This window comes from Scaptodrosophila lebanonensis, unplaced genomic scaffold (assembly GCF_003285725.1).
Source record: "Scaptodrosophila lebanonensis strain 11010-0011.00,11010-0021.00 unplaced genomic scaffold, SlebRS2 tig00000053-arrow-pilon, whole genome shotgun sequence".
NCBI lineage: Eukaryota > Metazoa > Arthropoda > Insecta > Diptera > Drosophilidae > Scaptodrosophila > Scaptodrosophila lebanonensis.
In genome coordinates this window covers 11,661,943-11,686,256 of record NW_022060548.1, presented here as the reverse complement: position 1 = coordinate 11,686,256, position 24,314 = coordinate 11,661,943, and the positions used below count along the sequence as shown (strand labels likewise).

Below are 24,314 nucleotides of genomic sequence, written 5' to 3'. Positions count from 1 at the left end.
ACCACCCTAGAACAGGCTCCAATATCCACTAATTTTTGTTTTTCACACTAATCTTATTTGAATTTAATAAACTTCGAACCATTGGCATTTAATTACGTATTTAAGAAGCTGGTTTTTCGACTCACCCCTCTTGAATCTCTGAATAATATAGCGGCACTGTGTGGATCTAGAGTGCCATCGCCGCGTGTTCCACGACCAGCAGCACCAACAGAAGCGCGTCGTTTCTCCAGCTCCGCCGAGGCGCGACGCATATGAGCACCTGTTTTATGGAAAAGCAATTAAAAATAGAGACATTAGAAAGAATTCCCAACTAATTATGGCAAGTATTAAGGACTACGGCAGATCTAAACTACAGCAAGTACCGATTGCAAGGGGGGAGACCTTTAACTATGTTACCTTCTTTGACAATACGATCGAAGATCTTGTAGGTGGCTCCGCAGTCCTCCAAAATGCGATTGCGTCTATTCAGCGAGTCGACATCGAGACTCTTGGAGCGCGTCCGGAAATTCTCTTGCGGATCGTTCAGAGGGGAGGTGCAGACACTGTTTGTCTGGTTATCATGATTTTTGCGTGGCCAGACATGCATCTTCTTGCCGAAATGCTTCAAAATCTCCTGTATGGAGTGATGATGATGATGGCCATGGCCGTGATGCCCATCGTGATGGCTGTGATGGTGCTTGGCCTTGTGCTTTGCCTCCTTGTGCGGCGATTGGCTTGTCTCGTGCTCATCGATGCTAAGACTTTTGGCAAAGGAAGACTTGTCGAATCGATGTCGAACCGAAGCATACACCCCCAAGGAATTGCCGCTATCCGTCCCCACTATTGCATAGTCGTCCAGCGAATTGTGAGCGGCGCTCACACGATGGAATATGGATATGGCCGTGGGTCGGTCGGAGGAACGCTGCGAGCTGGCGCCTGTATGTGTGAAATACTGATGGTCGCCCTGGCTTTCATAAATATCATCGAGATCATGTGGAAAGTAACCGCCCGAGGGCATAGGCGGTGGTGAGCCACAATCTGGGGCGCCACGGCGCATACTCTGTGAAAAAGGGGACAGTTATTTGATTAGTTGGATACGTTGGGTTGATGGACTAATCGAGCTTACGCCATAGGTCGCCGGACTGTGGGCTCGTTCGAAGATGCTGCGCTTCGAGGAAGGGGTACGCTTCAAGCTGCCACTGATGCCACTGCCACTTGTGTAGCAACTGTCATAGGAATTGCGTAGGGCGCTGCTACATCCTGGCTGGTCGACTCCTGCAGTGTTGCCGGCCAGATGTGTGGGAGAGTTGCGATAATGATTGGCCAGCGATTTGTGGGCATCGGGCACGGCTTGGGGCTGCGAATGCCGATCGGTTTGCCAACGGCCATAGGCACTGCCCGTAACTCCGCCTATGCCGCCGCTGCCGGCAGAGGTGTTCGAATTCGAACTGGAGCTGCTCAACGAGTCAACGCTATATAGACCACCACCTTCCCCTCCAGCAGGCGCCGTGCTGGTGGAATCATTGCTAATGCTATGGCTATAGCCATAGATATTGCGGCCGGCATGCTGGGACCAGCCCTCGCCCCCGCTCATCTGCTTCTCCATAGCATGCTGACGATAGAGATGCGTAATGCCATGCATTGTGTCCTCTGATTTGGTTAAATTGTGTTATTGCTACACTTTTTCAACGTAGTGTAAAACAAAAATTGTTGGTATTTGGCTTGTTTTTACTTTAGCGCCCGTCAAATTAGGTTTATTTTTTTAGGCACACTTCACTGCACCGCATTTGGGCTCTCTTTATTATTCACTTTTTGTCACTCCAAGTCTCTTTTTATCGAGCTTTCTTATGATTTGGTTTTGTTAAAGTCACATAATCGTTGCTGTTGTAAACCACTGTAAACAATATGTAAATGCATTTGTCGTTATGGCACTGTTATAGTTGTATGTTAATAACAGCGTCATAATTGTCTCTATTGTATTGTTGTTCAATTACTGTTGCATTCGGCACGTGTTGCATTCACTTGTTTGCATCCTCTCTCTATAAAATGCACTCACGAAGCTTTCGCGCTCTCTCGCCCGTGTGAGGGCCACACAAATTAGAGATGGGCCTGGCCGGCTTTTTTCGACGGGATTGCAGTACAGGTTCTAGCACAAAATTGATAGTTAATAAAATTTTTAACTACGCTCTTTTCGATCAAAATTATACACAGCAATAGGATCAAGTCAATAGTTTTCTAGAAACATTTACTTTAAGTTAAATCAAACATCGATCGAAACTTTCAACATATTTTCGTTGCTTTTTGATTGAACGCGAACAAAAACACGATCCATGCCCATCTCTAATACAAATGTTAAGAAATGATCGTCAGGTTGAACGCACTCGAATTAAGTCAAAGCTGCTGACGCTGTTAGCTGCGCCGTTCACGTCGACGACGTTGTCAACACATGTTTTAGTTTGTTTCAGATTTATACATATTTGTATTTGTTTATTATGTTACACATTTATCAACGTACAAATCTCCTGCTATATTCTTCTCTAGTTGTTGTTGCATTTGCCTGTTGAATATGTGCACAGCCCAGCCCACGAGAACTGCCTACTTACTTAAGCAAACAATAATAACAACAACTGCTTAAAACACGGACTAACGCACTCATCTGCATATGTTAAGTGGCTGCAGCTTAACAGCATTGCCGCCAGCAAGAGCAGCGCTAAAGAGTTCGAGAAAGAGAGGAAGACAGTGAGAGAGAGAGAGGCATCCGCTAGGCCTGCCATTGACGATGTACGATGACTGCGAATGCAGCGACATCGCGACACCAGCGGCATGCACTTGAGTAAGTTCACCCACATGCAAAGTCAATGTGCCTATACTATTTAGCCTTTCAGCGACACACCCTACAAAACAAAGTTGTATTGGCTTTGGTAGTGCTTTTGTAACGCCAGCTGTCGGAGCAACATTTTATAATTACCCAGATGAATGAATAATTTTCAGTTCGTAAATGGAACCGCAACATTTTGTATCTGAATATTAATTCTTCAAATGATGTCTAATACGTAATGCTCATTTAAAAAAAAAACGAGGAAAAATAAGATAGAACTACACTGGTCGGCACAATTATTTTGACGAACTGTACTCACGACTATCGGTGCTGGTTGCTTTTAGTTTCAAGGAATAACGGTACAATTTTCATACGGGATATAGAGTTCATAGCAACAACAATATGTAGGCAAAATATTTTGCCTATTACTCTTCACACCTTCTTTCTACAAATGACAATGTGAGTTGACTGCGGATTCAGGCACGGCATAAGTATTTTGACCAAATCTTTGTCGCCGTTTTCGCGTACGTTTTATCAAGTGATACTAAAATAACTTTGGTGTAACAATTTTTGTTGACCTTTTTACATTATTTTCATTAAAATTTGATTCAAAAGTAATCGATACAATGGTAAAAAAGACAGAATTAAGTTATGTTGTTAGAGCCTCAATAGTGGCGAAGTTTAATGCCGGCGTAGCACCAAAAGACATTGCAAATGAATATAATTTGTCGCGGCAAACAGTCCACTATCAAATTAACAAATATAAGACCCACAATGACGTCAAAAACTTGCCTAGATCAGGTGCTAACCGCAAAACAACACCCATTGAAGATCGAGTCCTATTGCGGGAATTTAAAAAAAATATTCATTTAAAGCCGCAAGCTGCTGCAGATCAATGGAATAAGTCGACCAAGACTCCAATCAGTGAGCGTACTGTTCGGCGACGCCTAAAAGAAGTAGATTTTAAGACATACAAAGCGAAGGACATACCTTACATATCAAAGGTGAACAAGCTCAAAAGATTGGCTTTTGCAAAGGAGCATCTGCATAAGCCAAAAGAGTTTTGGAGAAGCGTTCTATGGACAGATGAAAGCTCCTTTGAATACAATTCATCAAAAACAAAGATTTTTGTAAGGCTCCCACAGTTTCAAAGACAAAAAAATATCCCCGTATGTCAAAAAGTGAGCCATGGCGGAGGCTCAGTCATGTTCTGGGGATGCATTGCGTACAATGGGTTAGGTGATTTCGTTCCCATCACCGGCTCAATGAACCAGCAACAATATTTGAGTACCCTTAACGAAAACGCATTCCCTTCCGGTGACAGGCTGATTGGAGAATCATTTATCCTGCAACAGGATAACGCCCCATGCCACAAAAGCAAAATGATAAGAGCATTTTTAACCGATGTTGGTGTTACTACTCTGGATTGGCCACCACAAAGTCCGGACTTAAACGTTATTGAGAATGTGTGGTCTCTTGTAAAACGTAAAAGAAATGCGTCTTTGCATAAAACCGAAGAAGAAACTATTTCCGAGGTCACTTCTCTTTGGAAAGAGATACCATTAGAGGTCCTTCAAAATTTAGTGGACTCAGTTCCAAGACGTCTTCAAAAAGTTATCGAAGCCAAAGGCGGGTATACATTTTATTAATCTACCATCAATTTCTTATGTTTTGTTTAGTATTAAGCTTTGTTTTTTTTGTTAATATCCATTGTCAAAATACTTATGCCAACCCATGAAAATTACCTTGATTTATAATTTTAAAAGTCCTTATAAAAATATATCCTTTGAATTATTTTTAAGTTTGTAATACCAATATGGAATTGAGAAAAAAAATTTCCTTTGATATCTTAAACCAATAACCAGTTATTGACAAAAATGTATGATTTTCTTCTCGTCAAAATAATTGTGCCGACCAGTGTACTCGTTGCAATGCTCTGCAGTAAATGGAATAGTTGTTAAATGGAATTAAACAAATGGAGATGACCAGCCCCAGAATAACATTGAAATCAGTCTTCACTTACTTTTCTTCAAAAAATATGCTGCGACCGTATTCTGCGAGTATTTATTTGGTCATAATACAGACAATGTTCAACAAAATGTATGCTAATGTAAGTATTTCCTTTTACATTACTATAAAACATATTATTTAAAATGTTAGTGCGAACAAAATATTGACCATCGACGTTTAACTGCGCTCAACAGTTTTATTTATAAAAGTGTTGCCCCATTAAAAAAATATTGGAAGTGTTAAAAAATTTTGCACAAAAAAGTAAACCAAGCTGATTTTCTTTCAATTATTTAAGTACAATCGAAATGCTTGCAGTTTTTCTTTCTAAATATCTAAATTGTGGAAATAGCTTTTCTTTATTTCTCATTTCAAAAACAAATCTCAAAATGCTGTCAACGAATTTATGGAAAACAGCTGCCAACAGCAGTGCTGCCTAACACTAATTTATATACGTTTTTTTCCACTTATGTGTCTGGATGAATCTAGTCTAGTATTAAGAGTGGTTTATGAAGGACTCTCGGGGGAAAAAACAATTCAACTAAAGGGTATTTTAAGATCAATTTTTCTCGTACTTTTGCTGGCCATACTTGTCATTGTTGTTCAAGCATGTAAATTTTATAGGCATACAACACGATACATATGCACACATATACATACATATGTATAGATAGACACTCTTTATATGTATGTACATACTATATGTATATGCTTGTACGTGCTGCTTGTTAAGCCCAGCTACTTAGTTACTTGTAACGAATACTGTTTGCCTTTTACACGTACAATATGCGAACAATTCTTCGCACAACAACAAATTTAAATATATTTACATATCTGTGTATGTGAGTTGTAAAAGAAATGAGTAAACCCATTAAATGCAATTGTATGCATGTAAATATTGTTGATTTGCAGTGCAATTAAATTTATTTAATATTGCTATAAATATACATACATATGTACTCGTACATACATTTGCGTCCGATTACACATGCCAGATAGCTTTATAAAAAAAATTGCAAACATACGCCGCTACAGATGATTTAAATAAACGGCCTTTATCGCCGCTCTCAGTAAAAACCAAACAGAACATCAACAGCAACAACAACAATTAAAGAATCAGCGCAACTTTTATGAAGCAAGCACAGTTCTATTTTTATTATCAACCAAGCGCAAGCAAGCAAACAACCAACTGATTGACACACACACACACATTCACATGCACTCACAACTTGTTATGGGCAAAGAAGAAGAGCATTGATACACACGCTGAAAGGGAGTAATGGAAGCGACAACGGACGGGTATTTGAGATATGTTTTTGTTTGTTTTGTGGTTGTTGTTATTTTTGCTGTTTTTGTGGCTGCTGCAATGCACTTAAAAATATTGTACTCATTGTTTTATTTTTGAGAGAGAATTAATTGCATTTTGGAGCGATATTTCACCATATAAGAATTCCACAAATTGATAACGTTTTGGTAGGTTGCATGCCACGCACACTTACAAGTTAGAAACAAAAACACGCGCGAGTTCAAGTGAGGTTAAGTCGAAATGCGCAGACGAAAATTTAGTAAGAGGCCGACTGCCTGAAAATTTAAACACACCTACTGACGCGCACAAGCACAATAATTCATGACTGTAGTCTATTTATTTCACTAAAATTGTTTGCCGCATTTAAATGCAATCTATAAATGTGTGTGGGAAAGTAATGCAAAACGAATTATGTAGCAGGAAAATGGCGAGAGTTGGCCCACAACACACAACCGTTTTCCTCAAGATACCAACACAGACTGAGCGGAGAGAACATAAGATAGAAGGAATATACGCACGTGCTGCGTGCACGTAAACAAGTGCCTGATGGCGAGAGACTGAGAGCAAACTGTAGCAGGCCAAGAGAACGAGAGTTTGAATCAGTGAGTGAGTGAGGGTGGGCGTGCATGCAACGAAAGTGAAATTCTTATTACAATCGGTATGTTGTGAAATACTATTGACTGTTAAATAACAGTGCACTGCTTATGCTAACAGTCTGGATGCCGAATCACGCCATTTGTTGCTTAAAAGAATGGTTGTAATGGCCTAAATGCTTCAAAAAGGAAACGAAATTTGATGGATTTTGGAATGCAAGCAATGGGTGCTAGACATTAATGTAAATACAATGTCAACAACAGCTTGGGTCTGTCCACAGGACTGTATAGGCCTTTTTGGCAAAAAAAAGAGATTATGAAAAGAAAACGACCCAAGTGCGTCGTAAATAAAAACCAATGTGGCAGGGCCATAAGCTCGTAAATCTATCAAGAATTCATGAGGCGTAACTGAAACCAAAAGGCTGCATGCAGCGAAAGACACACACACACACACAAACACACATTAGTACATTTAACAGACTTAGGGACAGTCAACGACAAAGCACAATTTTTTGCCATTGAGGCGTGAGTCGCGCCACAAAGTATGCAATAAGAGTGTGGGTTGCTCACATGATGCCAATGTCGAGGGCAATAAAATGAATGGTGTGTGTGTATACGAGTGTGTGTATGTATGTAGATATATACATAGATATGTGTATGTATTCGTTGGCTTACGATGTTTAAGCACACAAAGGGCGCTGCTGGCTAAAAAGTGAAAGTAAAACCGTTTTTAGGGCTCGAGTCGCACGACTGAACGACGCATGCGCGCTGCGAAAGTGAAAGTATATAAGCCCCTAACACACACACACACACACACACACACACACACATGGGTACAGGGGCATGCCACATTTTGTCTGCAACGCAATAGAAGATACAAAGCATGTACATACATGCCTATACGAAACATACACATAGCATTGCTTAAGGCAGGTCGGTTATAGACGCACGTGGAAACATGAAACTATACTTAAATAAATGCATTTGACTTAAATTCAAATTATTTGAAATTTGTAAAAATTATTATAAATATTTTTCTTTTTTTTCTTTAATCAATATTGCTACTTAAAATTAGATGAACGTGTTGGAGGGAACTATCATGTTTTAGGAGTTAGGTGCTTTATTGTGGTGGAATATATTGCGGTTGATTGGTGTGGGAAACTGTTTCCTGGAGGAAAAGATATTTGGGAATTTCTCTTGATATTAGATATTAATTGTAATATCTTGATTATAGACAAAATTAGATTCAAAACTATGAAATGTGTAGAGAGTTAGATTTTTGTAATAAATATGCTGCTTTCTCCACTTAATTATTATTATTTTTACTCTCACATGAGGACTGTTTAAATTATGAGTCAGCCCCCTTGAAACTCCCATAGAGCTATGAAAATGAATGTGAAAAATGGCTGTAAAATTGTCGCAGCCGCAGCAGACAAAGCTACAAAGAGAGAAAAGGGAAAACAGCCTTGATTTCAAAAGGTTCACTGCTCTGAGCGAGCACTGTATTTTAAAGAACTTGTCCCCCCATTGTTAGTAACTTGAAATTGCGCATTTAGTAAAGGTTTGGCAGCAACAATTCCATAAGGTACATGTGATTAAACGGGTATTGTGAATTGTTTTGGTTTGAAAAGGTTATTTTTGTTATCAGAGATGACTGTCAAAAGCAACGGCAGACCCCCACTAGACAAACAAGCTGATAAAAAAAAGAAACACTTATCAGGTAGTAGGTATACTATATAGTATGTAGGTAGACTTAACATATATATTCTGATACGACCCTTATCACTTATCAGTCGTGCTGGTGGTACGCATTCGAAATTGATTTCGTGCCTCAAAAAATTCGCAGTGGGGCCTTACTTGGCGTAGTTTGTTTTTGGCTCGGCCAAATATTTACATCGGCTTCTTGCTTAGCCAGGCAACATTCAATGTTTATCAACTATTTCTGTGTGTGTGTGCGATTGTGTCTAAAATATGATACGTTTTTTTCATATTTCTGCTTATTTCTTGCTCAATTTACATAACATTCACCTTGAACGTGACTGGATCGCCCCGCCCCCCAAGACTTCTCATGCGTCATGCAGCGAACATGCAACGAGCATTGCGCCAATCATCGCACTTTAAAGTTTCGACTGCATTGGCAGCGAAATGCGCCGAGGTTGGCATAATTACTTATGTGTACACTAAGAGAAAAACTTCGCACTATGCCCGTTAGTATATTTAAGGAATCAATTAGAAAGGCAGCCGTTTATTTAGGGCATCTATAGTTAGCAGTGCTGAGGAGTTTTACAGGAATTTTGTGGTCTCTAGTTTGTTTTTCCTAACTTTCTATCTCGATGTATTCCCAATCCAAGCACTCTCTTCCATACTCGCTAATTTTATATATTATGCGTAGAACAATTTGCTATTCGACTTCCTTTTCTCTCAGTGTGTATTTATGTGCAAAGCAAAAATGTGCCAGCAGGCTAATAAACAGCTCGAATTTCACGTGCTGTTCCAATATATTCTGCTGACTGTTGTTTATGAACAATTTTTGGATAAAAGTGAAAAATAGTACAACTGTGGCTCGATGAATCAGTATTTAGTGGAAAATTGGTAAAAATGTTTATAGCTGAATAGTAACAAAAATGCACTGAGAAGTTGATATTAAATGAATATTAAATATCAAGTAAATACGAATTGAAAAGATGCTTCAAAATAATTTAGATATAAGAAAACCAATAAATATTAAAAAATAAATAAATTAAAAGTATATAAAAGCTATAAATAAAAGTTTATTTAAAATTTATTTAAAAAAAATAAAACAAAAATTAAATTTAAAAAAAAAGTAAACAATAAAAAAAACTAAAAAAAAAATAAAATAAATAAATTAAAACTCAAGCTACATTTAAAAATAGGAAACTGGCAATAACAGCTGTTTTTAAATTTGTTCTTACAAAAAAAAAAAAAAAATTAAACAATAAAAAATACTAAACTAAAAAATAAATAGATTAAACCTCCAGCTATATATAAAGGAAAGGAAGCTGGCAATAACAGATATGTTTTTAAATTTTTTATTAAAAAAAAAAAACAAATAAAAATTAAACAATAAAAAATACTAAATTAAAAAATAAATAAATTAAACCTCCAGCTGTATATAAAAGAAAGGAAGCTGGCAATAACAGCTATGTTTTTAAATTTTTTATTAAAAAATTAAACAATATTAAGCCAAATTGAAACCACTCTAGAGAGACTGCGGTTCAGCTTCAATTAGAATTTGAAAAAACTTCCTTTACCTTTGACACTTTGAAAAATGCAAATAGGTCGATAGGTATGTACATATACATGTATATTCGTAATTAATAAAGCCGTAAGTTCTTAGGTGTGACCAGGTCGCTTCAGTTGAGGGTCAATTGCCAGTTGAGAGCATTTCACATTTCGTTTGAAAAAAAAAAACTTAATAATTACTTCACCTCTTAAGTTAATAGGCGGACGACGACGGACGACAGACGACGGACAAGTGACTATCTCAAGGCAGCTCGTAATTTCAGTTAAGTACCAAAGTGTACTTTGGCAACAATGTGTGGCCGAAAGCAGAAACAGAAACTGGCAAACGCGATAGCAACAATTTAAACAAATAAACAACAGAGAAGCCGAATCGACGATACGACGACAGAAAATCTCAAGGACTTGTCCGTTTTCGCTGCTTGTGCAAACATTTCGACAAGTCGGTGCAAGGTTCCTCTTTCGTTCGTTAATTAGCGGAATTAGCGGAAAATAAGAACAAAAGAAGGCGGAGGTGGTTGCAGTATATAGTATATATACTCGTAAGTAGTATGTAGAATGTTTAATGCCTCTTCCGGTTGAATCGAATGCAAGCACACGCGCACAAGTTGTTGTTTGTCTGATTTTCTTTCTTTCTTTAATTGCACAATTTTAATGACAATACGGAAATGCAGTTAACGCCCACACACACACATAAATACATATGTATGTATATTGTTAATGTGTGCTCATGAGAATATAAAAATGTTTACTTATACTTAGGGAGGGATTTATTCGTAAACAGCGCCATTAGATGTTGCTTTTCCCAATTTACATTTTCTAATGACAGTTTTATGGCTTAGTGGTTGAGCCCATTATGCAATTAGGAAAAGAACTTGAGCCAAGTGAAGTGCCAGCGATAACATTTTTGACAGCATATGTTTATGGCTAGTCGTTAAATGCAAGGCCGTCAAAAATTGCTTGGCATAGGCGCCAATAAGTCGGCTATGCCAAAACAAATACAACTGCAGGCCATATAAAGGACAAAGACAGACAACCCCGGTCCGCCCTCGCCCCCACCCCCACACACACGCACAAAGTTCAAAGTTTGTGTTCAGGGCTACCTCCCCATTTGTAGATTTTTCCCATGCAAATGACGCACAACTGTCTGCGCACATTCTCTGGAATTTGGGTCAGTTCAAAGGTCAGCGACATAGCTGCAGGGATTGCCTTGAGAGTGCACTTCATTGTCGGCGAACCTGCAATGTTCGAGACTGGCACCGACTAGTGGGTGGGTGGTCTGAGAACTTTTTCAAATTGCCTGTCTGTTGTGGTAAAGAAAACTATCTTTATTACGTATACGCACTGCTGGGCTTAGTGTTGCTACTAGCAGCAGAATTGTTTAGATAAGAAATTTTGTTACACGAAAACTGTTATACGGTTCCTCAGAACAATGTAGTACTTGGTTGTTGATAAGTCAAACTAATTGTAGAACAGTTGGAATATTCATTTTTAAAAGATCAGCACCTTAAATTGGATTAGTTGTTTATTTATAAAAATGTGGGCTTTGAAATTGTTATTCTCGTTCAATTGTTACACAAGTATACTTGTTTATTGATAAGTTCAGCTAATTGTAGAATAGTTGGAATATTCAACATCATTAAAATATGTGTTTGGAAATTATTACTGTGTTATACGTTGAACTGTTATACAGGAACTACAGGAAAACAGATAAGTAATGTATACAAGTCCTAAGATTATTTTCTTAATTCTTATAGCAACTGTTTAACGAACTGTTATACAATTAGCTAAACAAAATGGCATTGAATGAGAACCCAGTAATGAATATGTAGTACTTGGTTGCTTATAAGTCAAACTAATTGTAGAACAGTTGAAATATTCAATTTGAAAAGATCATTATCTTAAATTGGATTAGTTTATTTATACAACTTAGTGTATCTAAATTATTATTCTCAAGAGTGTTATACGTTGAACTGTTATACAAGAACTACTTCTCGATACTCTAACAAAAAAAAAAAACAATAGATAAGTAATGTATACAAGTCCCAAGATAATTTTCTTAATTGTTATAGGAACTGTTTAACGAACTGTTATACAATTAGCTATACAACTTGATATTGAATAAGAACCCAATAAATCGATGTCTATATACAAAAAAAAAAACATGAAGCAAGTTGTATACATACTTGTACATATATCCCAAGACTATTTTCTTAATTGTTAAGGGATCTGTTATACAATTCGCTATTATATTCGCAATTATATATAAAATAAACTAAACTATATTGTATATTGTAAAAAAGTACATAGATCTCATGACTATTCCCTTGCGGCTTATACCAACTGTTATACAACAATTTGTTGTGGAATGCAAACCTGATACATCAATATATCAATATCTTGATATCAAACCATTTGATACACATTGTATTTCTCTTGATTGTTATACGAACTGTTGTATAATATTCTTATTATGCAAAATGTTATTGCATGCGAATCCAATTCGCAGAACTGGTTCACCCACTAGCGGTACTATATGGCGCTATTAATACTGCAGATTAGTCATTCTATTTATTTAGTACGCTGTACTATATGCCTCTTTCTTTAGAACTGCACGCGCCCTTTCAGATTTGTGGACACAATCACTTGTCCGCTCATTAGAGAAGCTACCGCAATAGACCTTTGACGCCTTCTATCGATGACTGGACTGGCGCGATCGCTTATGTAATAGCCACGTACGGCAACAAAAACAAATAGTACACACATACATACTTGTATACTATATATGTATGTATCATTTCATTTGTTTATATTCTGCAGTCAAATAGCAACAACATTTGAATGCGAAATGAGCCGGCCCAGCCCGGCGATTCCCCGCGGCAACAGAAAGTCGGCCCACAACCACCGTCCGATGTTAGCTCAAATCAATTATTGGATTTAATGTAATGGTTGCACTGCTGCCCCCTTGGACTTGACTCGACTCGACTCGACTCGACTTGACTCGACTTGCTTGGGCCTCTTGTAGAGTTGTTGTTTGTTGTTTACACTTCTAATGGCCGTTGCTGCTGCCACTTGACTTCTCGCTCATAAGTATTTGCTGTTATTTCATTTTTTTCTCTACTATTTTGTTTTTTCTTCTTGCTGTCATTTACATAACCAGACAGTGAGCGAACAGATGAAAAGAAGTGTAAACAAAATATGTTTATGACTAAAAATAGCAGTGGTTGGACGGACGCCCCAACTGGTTGTTATTGCTCGATATTTTTATTAGTCTGAACTTTGGCTATTGCTGCTGTTGTTATTATTGTTGTTGTTGTTGTACATAGCACCGACACGTCATTGGGTTGAGTAAAATTTCGCCATTTCACTTAATTTCATTATTTCTTCATGCAATCGCCATTTGTTGTTGCTTTTAATTAACGCAACGCATGACATGACATGACAAAGGGGCTTGGTTTTCGAGCCACCTGCCCACTACTTATATACTTGGTGTAGGTATACCTCCCGAGTTACTTTGCATATCCAGTTGTAGTTATACTATATAGTACGAGTATGTATGTATGTCTGTATGTTTGTTGCGACAAATTGCCATTCGTTCACGCGCAAACTCGAATACAATTTTCCTTTGACGTCGGAGGAAAAACGATTTATCAAATATTGCTAATGAGATTTTAACGTTTTTTTTTATTGCAGTCAAGGCGTTCTAGCTCACTGCCTAGCAATACACTCACCTACACCTGACCTTGCCAAAAACGTTAGAGGCCTTCAACTTGGCCATCACCTCGCATGCAACATTAATGAACACAAGTGAAGGCGACAGGAAGAAATCAATTGCAAATATCAGGTAATTTTTTGCTCAAAACAGACAAAATCTAATCAATTTTAAGTAAACTAGTTCCGTTCTCTACTCTGATTACTAATCTATAATAAGGAAAAAGAGATGACGAATTAAAATTGTATATTGAAAAGCTTTAAATAGGATTTCAAACCGAGAGAATAACAAACAGACTTTAAATTCCGATAGAGATAAAGAATTTTTAGAAAAATTTATTACAGCAAATGTAAATAAATAATGAAGCACTACATATTTCAAAATTGATTAAATTAGTGATATATCAGGTGATTTTCAAATGAAAAAACGAAATGCATCAACCAAAGAATATACTTGTAGAGTACATAGAAGGAAAATCAATAAACATGGTTATTTAGACTCTTAAATTTTTAAGTATAAATATTCTTTATTTAAAAATTGAGCTCTGAAGTTAAGGAACTGTTTTGAAAAACAAGCCTTCTTCAAAATCTGTTTAAGTGTAATTAATCTTTATTTAAAAATTTTACTCTGAAGTTATGACACTGTTTTGAAAACGTCTGCTTCAAAAATTGTTTGAGTATAATTATTATTTATTAACAAATTTTACTCTGATGCTAAGAAACTGTTTTGAAAACAACTGCATTCAAGACTAAGATAACTCTACCAATATTGTATATATATCCCACTTCATCACATAAACGCTTAAATGCTTGCTTGTAAATCGCCATATTTACATTTTAAGGCGCCTAAACCAAAAATAATATAATATCAGTCTAAATGGAAACGTAAAACATTCTTAACTTAATTTTCAAATCGCTAAGTTAAATTCTGTTTGGAAAAAGCAACATACTCCTCACGATAGATGACGAATTGAAGTGTAAACAAAATCTTTAAATTCCCAAGAGTTCCTATGACATTTAATGTGGGTGGCAACCCTATTGCAGCTCTTGACCTACTCAAGAATTCTCAACTTTTGACTTTGCAGACAGAATTGAAAAATGATGGCTATTTTTCAAAAAGAAACTCACCCAAGTAAATGGAAAGAAGGGGAAAAATATTGCCAAACTGCTTCTCTTACCCTCTATGGGTATACGTGTCTATCAGTATTTAAATGGGACAGTTTTGGGCTGCAGAAAGCCAATTTAGTTGTCTCTAAAAGTAATTTGTAGCCGATATTTGAGCTTTATGTTGTCTGCGCCAAATAGGCAGCCATTATTATTAATATGTGGTCGCTGTTCTTGTGGTTCTCGTAAGCTAGTACGATAATTTATTAGAGTGCTGTACGCCACATGTACTATATACTTAGTATGTATCTACGTACTATGTTTGTAAGTAGGTGTGTGATGTGTGTAATATTTTCTGCTTGCTCGCAGCAAAGCTTCTTACGCTTCTGACGTCAATGAAAATGTATGTAAATGGTTCGGTTCTGCTCTGAGTTGAGGAGCAAACGCTTCCAGACTTGGGGCAGCTGTGGCCAATGAGCTGTTTAAAGACGTGCTAATTAGATTTCATGGTTCGTCGTCTTTGAACGTCTTGTGTCGTGTGTAAACGGCATTAATCTTGGTTATCTGGCTGGGGGCTGTCGATGAAAGTCAATAAGAAACTTGGCAACCCACGGCCCATTTAGCGCATTAGCAGAAGAATGGCGACAATTTAACAAGTCAACAAAAAAATGAGAGAAATACGTAGGAATATATTCCAGCAACAACTGATGCCAACAATGCAATTTATTTTCACATTTTCCATTCCTCAATGCAGGGACCAACATTTCTGCCATCTCTTAATCAGCAATCCAAACAAAGGATTAATAATGAGAGGCAGGCTGAAGGGAATCTGTAGAGCCTGGCAGAGTGAAAAACAAACGAAAAAACAAAGCGCGTAATCAAGAACATGTCAAATGAAAATGCTGGCAAGCCCGCCTCCTCATAAAGAAATTGTGGGGGCGTCATGAAAGCTTGACGGTTCTGTCACGAAGGATATACAAAGGATGTCATTTGACTCTGTCAACAGTTTTCTACATAAAGCCGCAAACCACACTATTTCCCTTTTCAGAAATCATATTAGGTATCTCCATTAGCATATCGACATCGAATTATTTCTTTAATTTTTGTAATAGTGACGTTACTGTGAATGGGCAGGACATTCTAATTCAGGTTGAAGCAGCTACTACTTCCTTTTTAAGAAACAGAAGCTGTAGAAAAAGGTTTATCGGACCTAATTCAAGCCGTTCAGACAAGCAAATAATTTGCCCACAAACTCGTCAAACTTTAGAAACGCGAAAAGAAGAGCTTGTTTGATAATCTTTGTAGAAATATTTCATTTTTATGTAAAGTTTTTAGTATTTGTAAAAATTTTTTAGCGACAATCTCTTAAATTGTCTATCGGCCAGATTTGAGGTTTTTTTTTCACATAGTTCTAGAAATTGAACAAGATCGGAACGGATAACAGCCCTAGACACACGTCACAATTTAGTTGAAGAGCATAGTCTGTGAATAAAATAAATGAAATGGCTATAAAGATACACTTTCTCTCACTTATCGATCTATATATCTATCTATATTTTATGGATCAATACAAATATATATCCAGCTATCTATCTAGCATCTATCTAATGGAATTTATCTATATATCTCGCATATATTCATCCATCGAGCATCTATCTATATATGTATCTCTCGCATCTACCTAGTTTCTATCTAATAAACTATCTTCCCATCTTTTTTAGCATTTATCTATCTAGCAACTATCTATCTATTCAGCATTTATCTATTTAGCATTTATCTACCTATTCAGCATCTATCTTTATATCTAGCATCTATCTATCTACTTATCTAGCATCTATCTATGTATTATTTATCTCTTTATCTAATCTATATATCTTTTTGTCTTATAATTAATATGTTCCTGTATTACAAGTATAATACATTTTTCTGTGTTCGCTTACTTTTTTTTTTTTAAAAAATCCTCCAACAAATAGTGCATGACCAAGTTTGCAAAATAATTTCGTTACCAAATAATTTGCAATCCACTATTCAACTATCCAATGAAAGATTTACCAGATCTACTATAAACAGCATTAGATTAGCTTTCGATCTTGCTTTGTATTTCCAGAAAAATTGAAATGTTCATTCACTTTTGACTGAGCTTTCTTAAATATTCAGGCTGAGTTTCAAAATCTGATAATTCCCAACTTTGTAGCATTGTTGTGTTTTCCTCGCACGTGTTCAGGCATGTATCTTAGCGTCAGTGTCGTTGAAATCAGCATTATAGACTTAAGTCGCACGTAACTTGTGTAAAATTCCAATTAAGTAAACTTGTAAACAATTTTCAAATCAGATATGTACACTAAACAAATATTAGTTGCTGCAAAAAAAAAATGGCCTGTCTGCTTGGGCCAGCAGCCTCCAAATGTTGCTCGGTTGGCAATTTTTCATTTTTCTCCGCCGCGTAGAAAAACTCAGTTAATTAATTTGTTTGTTTGCTTGCTCGCCTGAATGCCTAACTTATTGTTGTTCTTATGGCACATTTTTACATTTCTCCAACCATAAACAAACCCGTGCAAAGTAAACAAACTACGAGCATTTTAATACTTTTTTTTATCAGCAACAAGAACGACAAGAACGACATGATAAGCAAGGGGGGACCTTAAAAACGACGAGATACTGTAAATTGCGAATGCAGAAATGCGTTTGTTCGTCTCTTTTTTACGGCCTTGCAAAAATGATAATTCCAACCTGCACTTGCACGTGTAAAGCCAATAAGTCAAGGGGGCTTTGAGTTTGTGACATAACTGAGGGCTCTTAATACTTATACTATTCAGTTAGTGCGCAATCTGAAAAGTATTTGTAGAAAATCGAGTGCTTATCGAATGCACTTGGAAGGGCTTTCTAAAATGAAAGTACACGTAAACGGATCGGCGAATTTGGCGAATCAGGCTACCCATTTGGAAAAAAGAAAGAAATTAAGAGGCATTAGGAAATAACTAAACAGAGTAATCCAACTCGGAGTGCCCCGGTATGGCCAGTGTCTCCATAGATGGACGCATCCGGATTACAAATTGAATGAAAAACCGTGCAGGGCGAATACCTTTTACCTTTAATTAAAGAAGTTTTTGATTAAAAGCCAAGTATTCTTATACCCTGTACCCAAAGGGTAAAAGGGTATATTAGTTTTGTGCGAGTGTACATGTAACACACAGAAGGATGCGTGGCAGACCCCACAGAGATGTAGCCATGTCCGGCTGTCTGTCCGTCTGTCTGTATGAACGCAAGGATCTCAGAAAGTATGAGAGCTAGAATAACCAAAGTTGGTATCCAGATTCTCCTACGCCCGAGAAAGGGCAAGTTTGTTCATTTTCCCCGATGCACTCCCCACTTCCCCGCTATTCGCGATTTTCTATAACTCCCGTTATTCTTGGAATTTAGAAAATGTTTAAATTTGGATGTCACATCCAGTTAGTGATTATACATATCCGTATTCCAAGTTTTATTATGATAGGTTGATTAGAAAGAAAGCTATAGCTCGACTTTAGCATTCCTTTCTTGCCTATGTCAGACTCAAAGGACTTAGTTGAAAAGCAATTAAAAACATTAGAAACTATGTAAAGATTTACATATTTTTAAGTACTTTTGAATACACAGCCCATTGAAAGCCTAAATTGATTTTTTACCCTTCAAGGCAATGGTTGTTATATTGTATATTGTTAAACTAAATAAGAATTGGAACTACACAGTGGAACTACACAGTGCCTACCTAGAATTTAACAATTTATCTATATTTTCAAAAGTCCACTCAGAACCGGGACTAAGTACAATGCTTCAAGTAAAGGGGAGCTATATCAAGTAATAGATTATAGGGATTTTACTTCTACCAGAGTTTTTTGAAATTTTTGACAAACAAACAAGTACGTCGCGGAGATCGTGAGTACATCGTGAGTACAAACTGTCACGATGCACTGCTCCAAAACCAAGGTTAGATGTGAAAGCTCAGCAGTTCAATAATCGTGGCAGGCACAGTGTGAACAGCGCGACAATATTTATTTGCCAGCTTATCAACCGCCTATAAGTTTATATAGTATACTCAGATATAAAGCAGATATATATATATATATATGGCTTATAAATAGCTTGCTATCGTTGCCTTGTGCATGCAAATGTTCAACAATAGAAGTGGGTGTGTTGTTTGATTTAAACAGGCACACACATTCTGATAAACATATATACAAGTATACTTGTATATCTATAGTATATGGTATATGGAAAACGTTATACATTAGACACGATACTTGACTGCGTGTTAAAACTGACAAACAATTGATTTCAGATAATTTCTTTTTAATGCACAAAAGAGCACGTTTCGTTGTTTCTGCAATTCGGAGGCGGGAAATAAAAACGGAGCTTGACATGAAGGCGCGTCTCCAAGAGGATATACGACAAGTCAATTGCCAATAATGCCGGACTTATCGATGTTTATAAACCCTTAATGTGGACATGACTTACTAAGCGGCACAATTTGTGAATTGTTTTGGTTAAAACAAATTGCAGAGGCTTTCGCAAACACGCCCCAACAGGCCTTCAAAACAAAAAGCTGTTGTAAGCCTTAATTAAGCTGATGTGTTTGTTGTTATTGTTGTTGTTGTCGTTGTGCGTATAATTGTTGGCTAAAAGTTTCAGTTTCAGCCGAAACTGCTCAGCGGGCGACATTACGCGTTGTCAATTCATGGGACAGGATGACGACTAGGTGTGAGAATGCCAGGCAAGCGAAACAGTTCAAGGACATCCAGTTTTTGCCGCTTTGGCGTGCCTGCTTTTGTCATTGCTATGGCTATGCCTGTGTGTGTGTGTGTTTGTGTGTGTGTGTGTGCGTGTTTTGTTAAGCAATGAGTTACAGTAATTGAGCGTTGTTGTGGTGACCCAGCCCTTAATTATCCTGATAAGAAGCCGAATGGCTTGAGGCCCTCACTGGCGTATTCATTCCATAGCCAAGAATATTAGTAAAGAAATTCTGAATATGCCGGAGGTACACAAATAAATTCTGTTTCAACTTAAATGTATGGTTGGAAATCTAATAGGATTCTTATATTCTACTGATTACAAAGCAAGGAACGAGCTAGCTCTTCAAAATCAAAAGTTATCAGCGTTCAGACGTTCAAACGGCTGAACGGATGAATGAAAAGTTAGACGCACAGCTAAACATTTCTGTAGTCTTCATCTGGTATGGAGCTATGAAGATAGGAATTAATATAAATGGGACTTCTCTCTCTACTCTAATCGGATTCTTGACAAGACAAAGAACAAGCTGGCTCTTCAAAATCAAAAGTTAGTTCAAACGTTCTGGTACGTAGCTATGACGCAAAGAATTAATATTATTTGGGGTATAAGTATGTAATGAGAAAAGGTTTCAAATTACTTTCTTTTCAATTTAACGATATTGTATATTTTATTGTTAATAAACAAACTATGCTTCCATTATCTTTTAGGAATAACACAGGAAATAAAATACCGTAAAGCTTACCAGCCACCCTGTATTCGTATAATGTATGCAGTTAAACGCAATAAAAAATAAAAACAAGCATGTTTTCTAGAGCTGTGGTATATGGCAACAATAGCAGCTATATGAATTAAATTTTTGTTGCTGTTCTATAATTGAACAAAACTTTAATTGCCGTTTTAGTAAGTTCCTCTACTTGACCCAATTCACAGCAACTGACCCCAGAAAAATAAAACATTACAAACCTCTAGACAACTTACAACAACACGAGTCGTTAAGCGCGAGCTCAGAGCCCGTAACTACCAACAAACATATGTACGAGAATATACTATATAGATCTATATACTACTATATATGCTTGTATAATTGTGTTTATGTGCAATCTATGGCTATGCTCAAGTACAAACGAACAGCAATCAGATAGCGATTGAGATGTAAATACCAGCGGAAAAATTCAATTAGGGCCGATAAGAGCGAAGCGAGTCAGCAAACGTCAGAAACATTTTGGCCAAGTAATAAAGCTAAGCCCACATAAATTTTGGTCAGGCTGCCCGACAATTGACAGTTTCGGCTCACGCTTATTGTATTGCGCCTTATTGGATTACTTCGACGTCTGGCTATGACATAACTGAACAAAAACAACTTGGCCCACGTCCATGGGCAATAATTATATGAAAACTTTCATTATGGGCATAAATAAGGTTCAATGAACCAAAAACAAAACCAACAACAACAGCAACAACAAAACACAATTCGAAAAGGGCACACAAATGCAGAGGCAAACAAACAAAAACACTGGACTAGTAGTGGTCTAGTGGCTTTGAAATGACCTTTAAGTGGTTAATAATGCTGATTCAGGTAGCGAACAGGTTTTGGTTTTGGGCGTTCGTTCAAATGGCCCCAGATACGTACTCGCATACTACGTTCATGTTTCGTTGTTGTTCATCAAACGTATTCAGGAATTTAGGGCCTACACAGCTGGTTAAGCGTTTAAGTTTACAAGTTTTTCTTTTTCCTATGCGCGCAACTGGGATTATATAACAGTTTTGGGCTTTGAGATATGATATTACTCACAATAAATAATATAGAATCAAAAAGCAGTACTATAAACCTTAACTCTTCTCTTTGTGTTTTATAGACTTGTGGAACCGCTAGTTAGTGCTTTTATATTAAATTCCATATGAATCACTTAGGCTATTCATGAATGGCAGCTTGATTGTTTCAAGTTGAAACTCTTTTTCGAAATCCAGCAACAAAACTACTATTTCGATAGACCACAAGGCCTATTAATACATTTATTAAATATTTAGAACAACCAACCAATTACATTTTATAAAAGAAACGGTTAAGAATCGGCATAAAGTGCAAGCATAAAAGAAAAAGAAGCAGCACAGAAGTGCAAACAAAATACACTCTTTGTGTAAATATTTGTTGTAATGCTGCATTTCATTTCTACTACAAGTATATTCAAAAATTTGTTCCTTTTCACTTTCTTTCGGCACTAAAAAAAACTATTTTTGGCACAAAAATAATATACAACACATTTGCTAAATATGTAGAAACAAGCGGACAGCTGTTAATCCAATTCATTAGACAAATAATCACTTTCTTGTAGAGCCAAATTTTGTAAATGTTTGTTTAGGCCTTACAGGCCTGTTCTCACCTTCGAATTCATTCATATTTCAAAAACGTAAAACCAAAGGCTTTAATCGTTTGTCGCAATTAGGAACCCTTACCTATTTCGATTTCGCATTATTGCAGATCGATGTGGAGAGGGAGATTCTATTTTGATAAAAAGATGTTTCCTCGTGTGAAAGTAAATGCGGAAATTGCTCTGTGAAATTAGAATTCCTCACTAATGCAGCTCGACCTTTGCTATTGTGAGTCCACTAGCTGCATACCTAAGGGAATTGGCAATGCCTTTCTTGTTATTGACGCTGCAGACTGGTTTATCATGATGCTGTTTAGTGTCAAAACTGCTACTTGGAATTTGATAGATTGGTTGAGCTAGACCTTGGATTCTGGTGAGTACCTCTTGTGACAGTTTTTATGCTTTCGGCACAATCGAGTTTTGTAAACAAGGAATAAAAGGTGGAATTTTCCAAATCAAATACAGCTGTCAGAGTTGTAAACCAAAAGCCTAGTTTTGCAAATGTAAACAGAACTGTTAGACGAAATGACGCCACTTTATGCTAATGAGGTGGCCACCTGATTCCCACCATTTACTATAGTATGATATATAGTATATGGGAGAATATTCATATGCCTGTAAGCCAACACCAGCTACGCCCAAAGGCCCGTCAAGGCAGCAAGGCCATGGCAAACGCGGCGAATACGTAACGTGTAAGCAAAGTATTTGAGTGGCCTCAAATGACGCCAACATATCTTTGGGATACGTACTAGAGTTGGGCACGGGCCGTGTTTTTTGTCGTGGCACTTCGTGCCACGCGTGGGCCCGCGTGCTCGTGTTGTAAATTCCGATTTCGTGCGTGGCCGTGCGTGTTCGTGTTGAGCCAAAAAGGCACGACAAAACACGCACGAGGAAACACGAAAGAACACGAACATAGCACGAAATAAAATGAACAACTAAAGTAATAAAAAAACGAATGTTGGGTAAATAATCAAAATATATCGATAATTCGATTACTTTTAGCGTTTGCCCATATTTTAGAACACAAGCTAAATACATTTTTAGACAATTCATTATCAACAAAAGTTTTGTCTGTGACATATGATAATATAAGGGCTAAGCTTAAGATTGACCTCGCTAAGCAGCAGTTGGCATTTACCACCGACCTTTGGACAGATATGTATACACAGCGGACTTTCATATGTCTTAGTGCCCACTATATTACAGATTTGTTTGAACTTAAAGTTGCTATGTTAGGTGTAAAAGAATTTGTACTTTCTAATACAGGATCTAATATTTTGGAACAAGTCAATTCTATACTTGATGAATATGAGCTACGAAACAGTCTTAAGAGTAGTGTCATATTAACAGACAATGGTTCAAATGTTGTTTCCGCATTTAGCCACCACAAAACGCTTTCTTGTCACAATCTTAATTTAGTTAAAAAATTGGTAAAATATTTTAAACATTCAGAGCTTAATTGCAAGCTGAGCAAAACTTTAAAACAGGAAGTAAGCACAAGATGGAATTCAATCTATATTATGCTAAATAGCATTTATGATGTTAAATTAGAAATCCAGCATTTGTTACTGGAAAAAAATGAATTAAAACGTATTTCAGGGATTGACTTTGACCTGATGCATGACTTATTCAATTTTCTCAAACCATTTAAAGAATGCTCAGAGAAGCTTAGTTCTGAAAAAGAATCAACAATTGTTATATTTGCGTTGTGGTCTGAAAAGCTGAAGAACCACTGCGACTGGGGCGTTGTCGATTCTGCTGTTATAACAAAACTAAAGAATCTAACCTTAAATTCTTTAAAAAAAACGTTTTGAACCAACCACAGTTCATTTATTGGGGCTATTTTTGAATCCATCTTTTAAGGAAATGAACTTTTTAAGTCCCGATAAAAAGGGGCACGTCATAAAATAATATAAATGATAGCTTAAATAACGATTTAACACTTGAATAAGAAAACGAAGCACCCAATAGTCAACACGACTTTTCAGAATTTTTGGACACTAATAATTAAAATAAAAATTTAATTGGACAGGTCAAGAATGGATATTGAAATAGATGATTATATAAGTAGTGTTGTTGATCCAGGAATTTGTGTGCTAACATTCTGGAAAAAATCAACAAAATTTAAAATGCTAAGGCAATTATCAAGGCATATACTCAATATCCCTGTCAGCTCTGCAACAAGCGAACGAGTTTTTTCCACTTCTGGACATATTTTAAATGAGCGACGTACTCGGCTTCTTAGCTCAAATATTGATAAGATAATCTTTCTGAATAAAAATTTGTAATGTTTATGTACATATATATATATTTTTCTTTTTTTAAATTTTTATATTTAATATATAAAAAGTTCGTGTTGGGCCGTGTTGGGCCGTGTTAAGAAAAATTTTCGTCGTGCG

At 36.8% G+C, this 24,314-nt stretch overlaps 1 protein-coding gene across 3 annotated transcripts in view; it reads right to left on the bottom strand.

Annotated features, from left to right (window-relative positions):
* The window catches only part of LOC115623389 (5'-AMP-activated protein kinase subunit gamma-1), a 72,345-nt gene that overhangs the window by 13,745 nt on the left and 34,286 nt on the right, over positions 1–24,314 (bottom strand). For 2 of the 3 annotated variants that reach the window (XM_030517691.1, XM_030517694.1), the window contains one exon: positions 126–259. In XM_030517691.1, the coding sequence (XP_030373551.1) occupies positions 126–259 (134 nt within the window). Of the gene's footprint in view, positions 1–125; positions 260–396; positions 1,040–1,105; positions 1,874–24,314 lie in introns of all 3 variants that reach the window. The other variant, XM_030517692.1, reaches the window with a different exon arrangement.